The 15,136-nt window shown below is 35.7% G+C and overlaps 1 protein-coding gene across 11 annotated transcripts in view; it reads left to right on the forward strand.

The window, feature by feature from the left end:
- Positions 1–15,136, forward strand: part of Obsc (Obscurin) — a 2,548,720-nt gene that overhangs the window by 1,560,348 nt on the left and 973,236 nt on the right. For all 11 annotated transcript variants that reach the window (XM_067772951.1, XM_067772955.1, XM_067772952.1 and 8 more), the window contains 2 exons: positions 7,339–7,595; positions 7,649–7,860. In XM_067772951.1, the coding sequence (XP_067629052.1) occupies positions 7,339–7,595; positions 7,649–7,860 (469 nt within the window). The remainder of the gene's footprint in view (positions 1–7,338; positions 7,596–7,648; positions 7,861–15,136) is intronic.

A 15,136-nucleotide genomic window follows, 5' to 3' on the forward strand; every position in this document is an offset into this window, starting at 1 on the left:
TTCAAAGCATATAAAATTATAAAAGAAAAGGACGCTAAAATGGAAGGAGGTGTAAGTATATTTTATTGATGCGTATTTTTTTTTTTTTTTGCTTAGCGTTATTTAGTGGATATTATCTAAACGTAATTATATTTACGTTATAGTTAAATTCGAGTAGCTCTGTACCACAAATTGATGATGCCAGTAGTGGGGATGAAAATTTTCGCGAAATAAAAAACAAAATCCTTAGTAAGGAGTACCAAATTTGTAGAAAAAAGGGCGTAGTGCAGTTTGGAATATTTTTGGAAAACTTAAAACTAACGCGGTCATCGAATTGGAAAATATAGTTGCTTGCAGAACTTGTTGGAATGTGTACAAGTTTAATAAAAATAGCACTTCTAATTTAGTGAGGCATAAGTGCTATAAAACCATGAAGGATAATGTTTCTACTTCAAAACAGGAAGTTAGTGCTGACTTAAAACACACAGGAATTAATATTTTAACGGGATGGGTGATTGTTAATTGCCGACCGTTTCAAATAGTACAAGACAGTGGTCTTCTGAAATTTTCTGAGTTCCTTGTATCAATTGGCGCGAAATATGGGCCACATGTAAATGTTGAAGCATTGCTACCACATCCATCAACAATATCTAGAAATATAAGTAGTTTATATGACAAAACGGTAGCAATAGTAAAAAATGAGTTGCAGTTTATGATAAGAAATGGAAGTAAGAAAGGTTACGGCTTAACCTCTGATATATGGACCGATAACTTTATAAGAACTTCATATATGTCCCTGACAATTCATTACATAAAGGATGGTGAACTTATCAATCGGCTATTAGGTTTATAATAATACTAATAATAATAATAATACTAATAATAATACTAATAATAATAGGCTAACACTCTCCCCATGCAAATATATGTGCGCACACTTCATATGTTAAACATATGTGAGCTCCACCAAGGTATTTCCATAAAAAATCGGACTGTTTTTTAGATATTGCTCTAACTTTACCATGTTTTAGGTATACTCCTAATATATTACCATACATAAGGAAATGCGAAACTTTATTTTTTTAGAAGTTTTGTATTAACCAATCATATTATAACTCGATAAATATCGGTAACATCAAAAAAATCATTAAGTACTTTTTTATAGAAAAAGATCCAATGTAATAAATCATTTGATCTTTTTCGATAAAAAAGAATTTTATGATTTTTATGTTTTTTGCGAGAAAGTTATATTTAGCAAAAATTGGCAAAAAATTCCTAGTTACATTTAAATAAAGAAAAATACGCATATTTAAAAAAATTCATATTATGGGACCAATATCAAAGATGCTGTTGCCAAATTCTAAACGGTACGTCCTCATAGGTCCCGAGATATACATTTTTTTTTATGAGAGGATTTGATAAATCTGAAAATTGATATTTCGCAAATTTTTTAAAAAAGTGCATTATTGAATTTCACTATTTAAAAGTTTAAAATGAAAGTTAAATATTTAAATTTTGACTAGACTTTGGTGGAACATTAATCTTTGGCTAGGCACTTCAGAAAAACATTAGTAACAGTCAATTTTTTCTTTAGGGGAAAACATTCAACATAAGATGCTGAAAATATTAAAATTCCATGACTTACTTGTTGAAAATGCCACATTTGTAACTGATAGGGGAACAAACATGAAGAAGGCCTTTAAGTCCTATGCAAATATTTCATGCATTAACCATTCGCTAAATAATGTGTTGGAAGATTCTGTTGAAGCTGTACCTGAGTTGGATGATATATGTGATAAAGCTACTAAACTCGTAAAATATTTTAAAAAATCTGGTGAAAATTCAAACTTACAATCAACTCTTAAAAGCTGTTCACCAACAAGATGGAACACTGTATTTTATATGCTTAGCTCAATCAAAAAAAACTGGACGGAAATTAATAGCATATTGCAAAGAAAACGTGAATTGTCCAAACTCAATGGTATTAACATAAACTACGTGGAGGAAATTTTGAATGTATTAGAGGTTTTCGAAGAATCATCAAAGGAGCTAGAAGGTGAAAACTATCCAACCCTGCATTTGGTTCTTCCTCATGTTTACAGACTGAAAGGTATTTGCGTAATAAATGAAACTGACTTATCCTTCATGAAACAATTTAAGGGCAAGCTGAGTGATATGTTGGACACCACTGTTTTGCAAAATCTTACCATATATCATAAAGTAGCGGTATTCTTGTTCCCCCCAACTAACAAGTTAATATTTTTTAATGAAAATGATAAGTTTCTTATAAGAACTGAATGCAGAAAGCAAATGTCAAACTACGTCAATGAAACTGCCAACCAGGACGAACAAAGTACATCAGCGAATCCTCCTACTCGCAAATCCCAGCTTTTTAACGTATTTTTACAGACAACTCAAGTTTCGAATGGGGAAGATATTGTATTTAATGAGCTAGTTAAATACGAGTCCACTAATGTCACGTATTATGACGACTTCAATGCGATTCAGTGGTGGCACATTCATCGATTAGAATTTCCTTTACTTTATAAAGTAGCCAATAGTTTATTAGCGACTCCAGCCAGCAGTACTGCATCGGAAAGAGTTTTTTCCAAAGCTAGGCACTTAATATCAGAAAAGCGGAGTGCGATCGGTTGCAGCTCGTTTTCGGTACATCAGATAATGTTTTTGCATAATAATATGGACATTAAATTATTGAATTAGTACATTTAGTAGTACTAATACTACTGCCATATTACTATATATTTATGAAATTCCTTTCTATTTTGTTTTGTTTAATACCGAAAAAATCTAATTTTTCATTTATAAAGCAAATATTCTTTTTTGATTTTGTTCTTTTTTTCTATGAGGAATCAGGAAGTGTCCTAATGCTCAATTACTTGTAAACATAAATGTACCTACTTACATTATACGAAATAAAAATAAGTACAAATGTACCTGAGTTAAGAAAACTCTTCTCTTTTTAACTACACATAATTTTTTTAAAAAGTGTTAAATTTACGAAACGAAGTTCGAATTATCCAAAAATTATGTCTCTTTAGAAATAGCCAGTTTGCTTATTGTTGTTGTAAAATCATCTAAAACTCGATTTATTTATAACCGTATTTTGCGCTTTGTCGAAATTGAGTCATACATTTAACACTTTGTAAAAAGTTAGGAAATACACGCACATATGTACATATATGTTTGTAGTTGAATATTATACTATTGCCAATCAATTGTCAATCGACTCAATTCTCAATCGACTCATTTGCCTTTCGAGTTAAGTGCATAATGTGCCACAAAAACAAACGCGCATTTCTCATCGCTGCAGTGCAGTGAGATTCGCTTCGGTCGTTGCTTACAAGCTGTTCGGCTCATATGGCGAGTTATTGTTGTGTAGACTAGTAAGCAACGATTTTTGCGAGTGGCTTAAAATGCCGAATGGATGATTCGTTGCAGGTCTTTAGTCAATATGTTACTAGTAAATAAATGCTGTACAACAGCAAAGTAACAACATACACATATGTAAACAGCAGCTGATAGCGCAGAGAATATTTCACACATGCATATGGGGTATTCCATCCCATTTCGACCAATTTTGAACCCGACCCCTTTAGAATTGGTTGAAAGTTTTTCTTCTTTTTCTAGCTTACGAAAGACGTTTTTCAGAAGTTTTTCAAATTTTTTCATCCAACTCAAAAAAAGTTATGAATTTAAAAAAAACCCGGTTTTGTTTTCAAAATGTTATAACTTTTTCAAAAATTGACCGTTTGGGATCTTTTTTTTTTTTAATTTGTTTTTAAATGTACTTTTGGGGAAAATTCAAAAAAATTTTTAAAGTTTTTTTTTTGTAATTTTTCAGTTTTTCGAGATTTTTCGAATTTCGCCCTTTTTTCTCATAAAAAACTTCAATCAATTCTGCAATCATCCCCACTAATCCCGGAGTGGGCCGAGAATTTTTTTTATTTAATTGAAAAAAAAAAACTAAATTTTTTTTTGTATTTTTTCCGAAAATTACATTTAAAAACATATTTAAAAAAAAATGATCCCAAACGGTCAATTTTTGAAAAAGTTATAGCATTTTGAAAAAAACACCGTTTTCCAACTCAAAATAAGTTTTAAATATACAACAGACACACATGTAAACAGCAGCTGATAGCGCAGAGAATATTTCACACATACATATGGGGTATTCCATCCCATTTCGACCAATTTTGAACCCGACCCCTTTAGAATTGGCTTAAAGTTTTTCTTCTTTTTCTAGCTTACGAAAGACGTTTTTCAGAAGTTTTTCAAATTTTTTCATCCAACTCAAAAAAAGTTATGAATTTAAAAAAAAACACCGTTTTTGTTTTCAAAATGCTATAACTTTTTCAAAAATTGACCGTTGGGGATCATTTTTTTTAATACGTTTTTAAGTGTACTTTTCGGAAAAAATACAAAAAAAAATTTAAAGTTTTTTTTCAATTAAATAAAAAAAAAATTCTCGGCCCACTCCGGGATTAGTGGGGATGATTGCAGAATTGGTTGAAGTTTTTTATGAGAAAAAAAGGGCGAAATTCGAAAAATCTCGAAAAAATGAAAAATTACAAAAAAAAAAAACTTTAAAAATTTTTTGAATTTTTTCCGAAAAGTACACTTAAAAAAAATTAAAAAAAAAAGATCCCAAACGGTCAATTTTTAAAAAAGTTGTAGCATTTTGAAAACAAAAACGGTTTTTTTTTTTAATTCATAACTTTTTTTGAGTTGGATGAAAAAATATGAAAAACTTCTAAAAAACTTCTTTCGTAAGCTAGAAAAAGAAGAAAAACTTTCAGCCAATTCTAAAGGGGTCGGGTTCAAAATTGGTCGAAATGGGATGGAATACACCATATGTACTTTAACGGCCGCATATTACTCAGGCATATACCCATATATGTATACATAGAAGTAAATAAGCAAGTATTCGAGCCAGCTGTTCACGAAAGGTCTGGACCCTGGGGGAAATAAGTGAACGAGGCGAACTAAGAGTATAAAAGCAGCGCAGTCCAAGTGATGAGGAATCACTTTGATTTGAAAATGTTCTAAGTGAGGTACGCGAGTAATCTAATTGTACAGTACTACTGCCATATAGTTTAAATAAACAAAATTTTGCTTTACTGAATATTCAAGTTATTTATTCGACAGTTCAGCGACTAGATCGATAAAAGAAGATGCAAAATAATATAGAATTCCCTAAGCTTCGTAAAATATTAAAGATACATTCAAAGAGAAATGTCACGGTATGGTATGAACGCTGAAATATACTACTTGTATTGTTACGAATATGAAAAAATTGCATCTGCACCTTCTGTTATCTTTCGAATCGTCTTTCCTAACCATCTTTTAAACAATTACTGCCATAGAAGCAATATTCGCACCAAATATCGTTGAATTCTTTAGTTTTTTGTACGACTTTGATATAACAAGTTTTGTGGAGAGCTCAATTAAAAGGAGCGCACCAGAACCGTTTAAATTTTTTGTTAACTTTTGGACTTTACACTAACAAATCTATAATTATAATGTAGTTACGTGTCATAAACATATAGGAAATTTATGCTAAGAACCATAATTCAAATTAAATACTGCCATCCCGACCACCTTCTTTTAAACAACAATTTCCAATATCTAGGTCGAACAAAAAACGACCGAATTTAACGATATTTGGTAAGAACTTTGTTTCTATGACAGTAGCCGTTTTATAGCTGATTCCGGAAGACGATATTTACACATGTACTAGAAGTATATTTCAGCATTCATATTGTAGCAAATTTTAGGAAACTCTTGATAATTCTGCCATTTTGTTATAGCTCGAATCTCTGAACTGTCGAGCAAATAACTCAAATATTCAGTATAGCAAAATTTTATCTATTTACAATGCTTTAATAGTAGTACTTCACAATTACAATACTCGCCGCATCGCTTGCATCGCACTACTTTTATACTCTCAGCTCACCTTCTTCACCTATTCCTCCAAGGGTATAGACTTTTCGCGAACAGTAGTCTCGAACAGTTGCTTATTTATTTATCGTTTATGTACCTCTCATTGGCTTTGGCTACATTCATACATGCATATCTGTAGTTTGTGTAGGACCATATGCGGCACTTTATTGCCGTCTAAATGTGTGTGAAATATTCTTTTCACTTCTATCTGCTGTTTATATATATTCTTCATTGCATTCTGTATATGTGTGTGTATATGGCTTACTGTTGTTGTGTAGCATTTATTTGCACAGTGACGCGTCGAAATTGCTAACATTCGCCACAATATAGATGGGTACATCATGTTCGGTTCCGCCCGAGCTTAGTAAATGCAAGGCGCGATAAGCTCCGAAGAGATTTCGTCGTGCTCCTTTTAATTTTTCCTACAAATAGGCGGATCAGACCTACATGAGTGCTCTCGCCTCACTACGTAGGCGGTGATCCCCCTAGGCCCCTATTTTCTTCCTTTACGTTTACGCTTGGCGACCATATCGGAGGCGCGTATCATGCAAGCGGCCGGCCAATTACTTTGTAAGTGGTAATGAGCGCCCCTTTGTCTCTACCCCAAGTTCTGCCGGAAAGAGATTTGAGGATTTTATTGCGGCTCTGTATTTTTGGTACAATTGCGGATGCATGCTCGCCCAAATATAGGTCATGATCGTGCACAGAGTTATATCTAGAACCAGTTTGGTTCAGTTTTTCTGCATCAAGCAAATAAAATTAAAAAAATAACTACAATAACATGAAAAAAACTGAATTAAGCGGCATACAAACAGTTCATAGCCTAATGGTAGGCCTGCAGGATTAGAAATCTGACGACTTGTGTTTGAGTCTCAGCTCGGGGAGGATATGATTTCTAATTTAAAAATACAAAGACATGATGAAAATATGTAGCTATAATGTCAACCAGCATAGCTCAACTTGGCTCATCTCTACAGCAACAACATACCTTTGTTCCGATTGTCAAAATCTGCGTGTTGGTGTTAGGCGAATGGAATTAAATGAAAACATAAAACATAGCCGTTTTTGTGTGTTGTAAAAAAAATTTTTAAATGTGTTTTTTTTTTTTTATTTTGAGTTTGCCCTCTCATTTTGACAATCCCTACTCCAGTGAAATGAAAAGAATTAATTCATTTGATGATGAGAGATAATCCAACCATATAGTTGAGCCATGGTCAACCAGTAATATTTAATTCTTTTCATTTTTTTTTTTCATAATAAAACATAATAATTCAATGAACAGATTATGTGAAAGGCTTCTAAAATCATTAAAAATTTACGTTTATTTGTTTATAATAAAAGAAAAGTCATAACCGGTACTATATACAGTTTTATAAATTTTTTTAAACATATTTATAGTTGAGAAGCCCACATTTATAAAGTTACCAGAGGATCTATCAATCCATGATTATCATACGGCCACAATTGATGTATTAGCTCATGGCATACCGAAACCAACTATTGAATGGAAAAAAGATAATAATACTATTGGTGATGGAACAAAGGGTGCTATTGGTGAAGATACTTTATTTGCCATTAAGTATTCCTCCCCAGATCGCGATCAATTAGGTAGCGAGTTGGAAATAGCCCGTTTCAGGCCTGCTGATGTTGGAACGGTATGTTTTTTTATATTTGTTAGTTGTAATAGTATTTATTTTTAATTTTCCAGTATACTGTTATTGCCAAAAATGAAACTGGTTGCACTGAAGTTCAATTCAAGTTAACATTGCTAGACTTACCCCCGTCATTTGAATCCAAATTTGATATTGCTAAAGAAGTAAGTCAAGGTGATGACCTCATTTTAGAATGCAAAATTGCAGGAAGTCCTATTCCACTGACCCGATGGTATAAGGATGGCGAAGAATTAAAACCTAATGAGCAGTAAGTAGTTTAGTATACCTTATGCAATATGTAGTTAAACAATAAAAACGTGTGTACGTATAAACTATAAAGAGCTGTTATCTAACGCATTGTAGGAAACCAAAGATAATCTATACTAGGTGATTTCCTCTGATCAGCTGATATCTTTTGCTGTCTTCGTCGATAATGGTCACATAATTCCTTTGTTTATATCTCTATCTATTTACCTGATTATGTGCTCATATTTATACTCAGCTGTACTTATACACAGTGTATTATAATTTGATTGGACATCGGTTGGTTGTACAGGTATAAAGAAATCGAGATAGATATAGAGTTCCATAAATCAAAATCATCAGTCTCGAAAAAAAAATTGCTAAAACATATCCGTCCGTCCGCCCGTTAACACGATAACTAGAGCAAATATTGAGATATTCACCAAATTTGGTATATGGGCTTATCTTGGCCCAGAATTGACTGGTATTGAAAATGTGCAAAATAGGGCGATAACCACGCGCACTTTTTCGATATCGAAAATTTGGAAAAATGGAAATAATGGGATAATTAAAAAACTAATACCGCTAAGCTAATAATATTTGGCAGGTGGATTGGTTTTATGACGAAAAACATGAATTCCGAAAATATTGTGGAATGTGGGCGTGGCACATCCCACATTTAGAAGAAGAAAATTTGGAAGTTTACAAGCCGTAAATCAAAAGCAGTTAAACATATTATACATACAAGTTAAGGAGCCCAAGACCTAGGGCTCCAAAAAGTTAAAGTTGCAACCTGTAAAGATCCAAATAAAAATAGTCTTTACTCCACTTAATAATATTTACCATTTATTTGCGTTCAATGTCAAAAACAAACAGACTTTATCATTAACTTAAACTAATCTCTAAGCTTCTACATTAGTCTAAGTGATTTCATAATTGCTGACACTGCACTTCCCACGATTGGCCAAAATAATATTTTATCGCTTGCGTGGCGAATCACACGACTTGCATTTTGTCCGCATATCATATCGCTTACGCTGCAGTTCCCATGGATTGCATTTTGTCTGCTTACGCAATATGATATCGGATCAATTACCTACGTTGGCTTTGCTTGTGTTTGTTGAAGTGTGGTGTCAGCACATTCTTACAAGTAAGTGTGTCTGCCCCCTTGTTAAGTACCCCCCCTTTAAACATCTTCGTCCCGCAGATGAGCTCCTTTTTCAGAAGGATCCTTTGCATGGCTTGGCTGGTCCTGATCTGTGGTCTGATTTAGTCTAGGAAAGTTGATTGTAGTAGTGAGTTTTCTCCAGATAATGTAGCATACGGCTGCCAGAATGGCCAAGGCAAGAGCGTCAAAATTAGCGAAAAGTGAAAATTATTGCCAAGTTGTTTAAGCTGATTAATATTTTCCATCCTCAGGCCATGAATGTAGTTAAGGTTCAATTTTAGTCCTTCACTCGTGATGTTTACCAAGGGCGGTGGCAGGGCCTGTGCTGTGCGTACTGATCTGCTGGTGAATGTTTGATTTCCCACCGTGACTGTTTCGTTGTTCAAAATAATGACGTACGTTCCATTTAGGGTTGTGGAGTAGTTCCTCCCTTGTAATAGGCCTTCAAAGTTTGTAACAAATATTGTTGAGTCTGTGATCATCTCGACGGTTTTGGTGTTGTCTGGTTTAAAGCGGCATTTGGCATCGCCACCTTTAACTAGCCTAGCTAGGCACCTGTTTTCCCGAAGTTTAGTCAGGGATTTGGGAGAACAAATTGTTGTATTGCTGATCGAAGGGCAATCCTCGTTCACCCCGAACGTTTCAACTTCGTTTATTAGCATTTTTTTATAGCTGAGGTCAACGTGTTGTCCTTTTATAACAGCGGCCCGTGTTATTAGGAGTCGGTAGCCATCTGGTTTTACCTTTGGCATTGAGAGTACGTACAAAAGTGTACTACCTCCATTATGAGCCTTCCAATCTCGTCTCGATCAAGAAGATGTGTGTTGATTACGCCAGATTTCGCCATTTGGAACGCTTGGACGACTTCTGACACCTGTTCCTACAAGATAAGGACTTTGCTTAGGTCAAGAAGTTCGATATTCTCATCGCTAATGTTTTTGCTTATAGCGTTAATGTGGAGCATCGCTTCGTTTGCTTTCTCGATTGCCTCGCGGGTACCGTTGAATAGTTTTTCGTTGGCCCGGTACTGGTGATTGTTGTTTATTATCACGTCATTCATGCTTCGAAGAATATAGTCCCAATCCGCTGCATCTGGAGACCCAGCTATCCACTTCCATGCAGAACTAATCCAGTCAATGGAGCGTACCCATCGTGATTATTTATTTGTAGTTCGTCGAGACGCAGCTTAGTTTGATTTAGGTGGAATTGTAACACAGTCCGCACAGCCCTGCTTGTAATATCGTGCTCTGTTGACTCCATCAATTTGACCAAAGCCGTGTTGAAGTAGTTTAGGTCGACCACATGGACTAAACTGAATTGTCCGTTCAGGATCCAACCACGCCCGTGCTCAATAGTTACCAGTGGGGAGCCATAATTGTAGATGTTGAGGCCGTACACGCCAGATATTAAAAATAAACTGTAGTCCATTATGGAGAGAAAAAAACTCATTAGTGTTGGTAAGATTAGTATTGACCATTTTTTGTTTTTAGGCACTTTTATTATTTATCCCAGGGACGGTGAACTAATAATAAATGGTTACATAATGTAAATCTTGTTTTATTTTGTTTTTTTTTTTATTTTATTATTACTATTTAAAGATCATTCTATTGTATAATAAAAAAAATCTTTCCACACTAAGGGAGAAATTAAATTTTTTGTGTGCTTTTTTGAATTGAACTGCAATTTATTTATGTGTTTTTGTTGCGTTTAAATGCATTCCTATATCCTACCACCATCCCCGGCTACCCATCGTGGTACTTGGAAGGTCCACAGGATCCGAGAGCATGGATATGAAAGGGAGGTAGTTTGTAATTCTTTACTTTTGTTTGAAAGGTAGCGTTAAAGGTTACTACCCTTGGATCCTGCCGCCTTACAAAAACTCGTGGTAAAGAAGCTGAGGAAAGAGGATAATATTTCTAAGAATTACTGAAATGTTTCTTCTTTACTCCCTTCTTTAAAGTTTTTTATATTATTTTTTTTTGTTTTTTTTTCTATTTTTTTGTTTTGTCTAATTTGTCTTTTTTAGTAAGCGCATAATTAGTTTTTTGTTGTGGGCAGATTTCTTCTTAAGAAACAAAAATTTATTTTTTATTTTGCCTCTTTTATTAAGCGTGTAATTAATTTCTTGTGGGCAAATATTGCTTCATTAAAAATTTTTTTTACGAAAAATCGTTTCCTCTGTTTTTTTGTATTTTTTTTTTTGTTTTTTTTTTTTTTTGCAATATTTTATGTTGCCTCTTTAATCGCTTATGTGGTTTGTTATAGAAAAGATCTTCGATCTTGAAATTTGGCGGACGCCTTTTTTGCGTCGTCTGTGCTATAGAATTTAAAATCTTTGTGGTCCCTTATTGGGACATCTTTTTGTTGTTGACTTCCCGTGGTGACCTTATTATATTTTTTTTTTTTTTATATCTTATGTTGGCGTATTTTTTATCTGCGCTTTATGAATCCTTTTGCCAGTGTCTGTGAGCAATGTCACTGTATTGTCCTTACCAACCGTTTCCTTTTTGTAAAGTGCCTTTTGTTTTGATTTTATCTGTTTATCCCTGACGTAAATCTCATCTCCTGGCCTAAACTCATTAGCTGTTTTCCTTTTTTTATTCAATCGGAGATTTCTTAACTCCTGGTTTCTCTTGATTTGTTTCCTGATCTCCTTGTGGACCCTACTTTTGAAGTTGGTTAGGCCTTGGTAGTTAATTCTTTCGGTTCTGTTAAAAAATATGTCGCTAGGCTTCCTCTTCTTTACAGAGTGTATTGTTGTGTTGTAACGATCGACAGCAATATACACCAATTCCTTTGGTCTAGCGTTATTAATTTCTTTCCGGAGGCACCGATAAATCTCAATAATGGTAGACTGGAATTTTTCGATCTGGCCGTTTACTTCACTTCTTTGAATTGGAGTCTGATATAGTTGGGTTCCCAAACCTCTTATGTAGTTACATACCAAGGGAGTCATAAATCCCCTCTCATTGTCGGTGACTATCATTTTAGGAGTTGTGAAATAATGTATTACTTTGGCTAGCTTAGCGCGGAGAGTGACGGATGCTTTATTTTTAATGTGAAAAAGCTTGGAAAATTTTGAAAATTTGTCTATGCAAGATAAAAATGTCTCCCCTTGAATTTCAAAAATGTCCACATGCACTATTTCGCATGGATATTTCGGCACTGGAGTCTCTTTTATCGGTGGTACTGCCGGATGCCTCTCATACTTGTTAGCAAGGCAGGATTCACAGTTAGAAGTGAAATTTTTTATCTTACTAGCCATTTTGGGAAAATAATACTTTTCCAAGATTTGTTCCCTATTTTCTTTTGAGTTTCTATGGGCCCTCCTATGTTCTGTCTCTATTATACCGCAAATCCTATCCTCGTTGGCCACATCCTCGACCACCCTCTGAGTTATCCTAATTTTGAATAAAGGAAATGTTCTATATATACTTCTTGTAGGAGTTGTAAGTAACTTTCTGGAATCTTTATTCCATTTATAAATGCCGTGTTTAGACGTTCCTTTAAGGCTTCGGTTAAGCTGGCCTTTTCAATTGTATCTAGTCTCACATAATGACGAGGGAATACTGGATGTGGGTTTTCAACACAAGTCATTGCATTCCCCTCCGTAAAAATTATTTGGTTTCGGAAAACGTTCAAAGGGACTTCTACGTGTGGAATAAGGTCCGAAGAATCCTGTTCAGCACTGTGAGCTGTCCCCTCGTCACTTCTAGCTTCTGTTGGTGCATCGTTGGGTTCCGACGGTGCTGTCAAATGGTTTGCCTGGCATGGGATTCTGGAGAGAGCATCCGCCACGACATTCGATTTACCAGGAGTGTAAATCAATTCGTGGTTATACTCTTCTATTCTAGCCTTCCACCTCTTCAACTTGGCGTTATAGTTTCGATTTCCTAACGCAAAAGTGAGAGGCTGGTGGTCAGTGAAAATTCTAACTTTTTCTTCCCATAGAGCTAGGATCTCAAGTTGTCTAGAGCCCAAACTATAGCCAACATTTCCTTCTCGTTTGTGGCATAGTTTTCCTCTGTTCTACTTAAAGATCTTGAGATGTAGGCGATGGGTCGATCTTTCCCTGTTTCTCCTTGGGATAGCACCCCACCAATGGCATAGTTTGAGGCGTCGGTGGTAAGGTTGAATGGTTTTTCGAAATCTGGAAATGCGAGAATATCTGAGGAAACGAGTAGTTTTTTTAGGGTATCAAAGGCCTGAAGGGCCTCGGAATTCATTTTGATACGCACTCTTCTAGATTGGTTTGCCTTGACCTGCGAATTCTCACCGCGTGTGAGATTGGTCAAGGGTTTAGCAACCTTAGCGTAATCTCGAATGAACTTTCGGTAATACGACGTCATTCCCAAAAAGCTTTTTAGTTCCTTAAGCGTTTCTGGGGGTGAGAGGTTCTCTATAGCTTGGACCTTTGAAGGATCTGCCTTCATCCCGTGGGATGTTATTACATATCCCAGAAATTCTACTTCCGTTCTCATAAACTTAGTTTTTTCCAAATTCACTCTCAAATTAGCATCCGCAAGCCGTTTAAACACTATCTCTAAATTTACTAAATGTTCGTCGGTACTTTTTCCAAAGACAATAATGTCGTCGATATACACGTAGCATATCCTCCCTATATACTCTTTAAGGACGTCATCAATCATTCGCTGGAATATAGCCGGAGCGTTTTTTAACCCAAAAGGTAATCTCAGAAATTCGTACTTTCCATTCATGGTTGAAAACGCTGTTTTGGGTACATCTGTTTCTTTCATTGTGATTTGATGAAAGCCTGAGGTCAGATCTATAGTTGTGAAATATTTTGCGTTCCCTAAACTGGCCAGCGTTGCATTAATATCTGGAATAGGATAGGCGTCTGGCACGGTGACTGCATTCAGACGTTTGAAGTCCACTACCATTCTATACTGCTTTTCAACAGAGGGCTTGGGTTTTTTCGGCACTACCCAAATAGGAGAATTGTACGGGCTTTTGGATGGTCGTATAATTCCTTCTTCAAGCAACTCAGGAATTTTTTTTTCTACCTCTTCCCTCATGTTTGCAGGATATGGGTAACTTTTCGTGTATATGGGCTCATTCGTGGTAGTCTTTATCTCAGCTCGAACTGTGGTTTTAATATTTGTTTTGATGTTAAGTGGACCGAACAAATGAGAATATTTTTCTATCATGGCTTTTAGGCTTGGGAGAATCGGCGTCGGGTATATCGTCAGTTTCGAAAAAATTTATGCTTCCTACGACTTTGTTTTTGAGCGGAATTCTTATATTGGGATCTATTGTAAGGACATGTTTTTTCCTGTCTATGACGGCACCCAGTTCTTTGAGGGTGTCATCGCCTATTATCCCATCAAACGAGCTTAAACCAGGAAGTGCGTAAAAGGTCACCATAGCTTCGTTACCAGCATTTTGAAAAAATCTCCCACTGATTTTTTTGTTTATTACTACAGGTCCTGCTACGGTGGTTACTGAGAAAGGTGGATTGACTGGGACTGTATTAGTTGCCAATTCAGGTCTTATAAAATTTTTATTTGCCCCTGTGTCAACTAAGAACTTTAGGGCTACCTTGTTTGGCGTCAAACAAGTGAGATAGGGTATACTGGATTGCGCGGTAGTCCTCATATGAAATAGGCTGGTGGCCCGTCTGCCATAAAATTTACCTGCTGGAAGTTGTCTTCTGTCGATTCAGCATACGCCGAAGGTCCGCTTTCTACATCTGCGCTATTGGCTTCCATGTTGTAGAGCCTCTGCTGTTTGGGCATCTTTTCAATCGATGATGTAGGTCCTCTTTTGAAGGCGTTGTTATTCGTCGGTCGGTTCATGTAGTTCACCTGTCTGGTTTGAACACTGTCGTCGACATCCATTCTTTCCGCAGGTTTTGGGGCTGCGGGTCTACCAGGAGGTGCGGTGTTCGTCCCTTGATTGCCTTGGAATCTGTTGTAGGATGACCGGATATTCCCTTGAGTATTGTTCCGATTCGTCCAGTTGTATGTAGACCGTGAACGAGGAGGTAACGGTGGTCTCTGAGTAACTTGCGACAGAGTATTGGTGGGGACAACTACTCTATTTGGAGTGTTTGCATGGACTATTGTGTTCCTTAACGCTAGGTTTTGGATGTCAAGGCAGGCCGAGTACGCTT

Source organism: Eurosta solidaginis, chromosome 3 (genome assembly GCF_040869045.1).
Source record: "Eurosta solidaginis isolate ZX-2024a chromosome 3, ASM4086904v1, whole genome shotgun sequence".
NCBI classification, from domain to species: domain Eukaryota; kingdom Metazoa; phylum Arthropoda; class Insecta; order Diptera; family Tephritidae; genus Eurosta; species Eurosta solidaginis.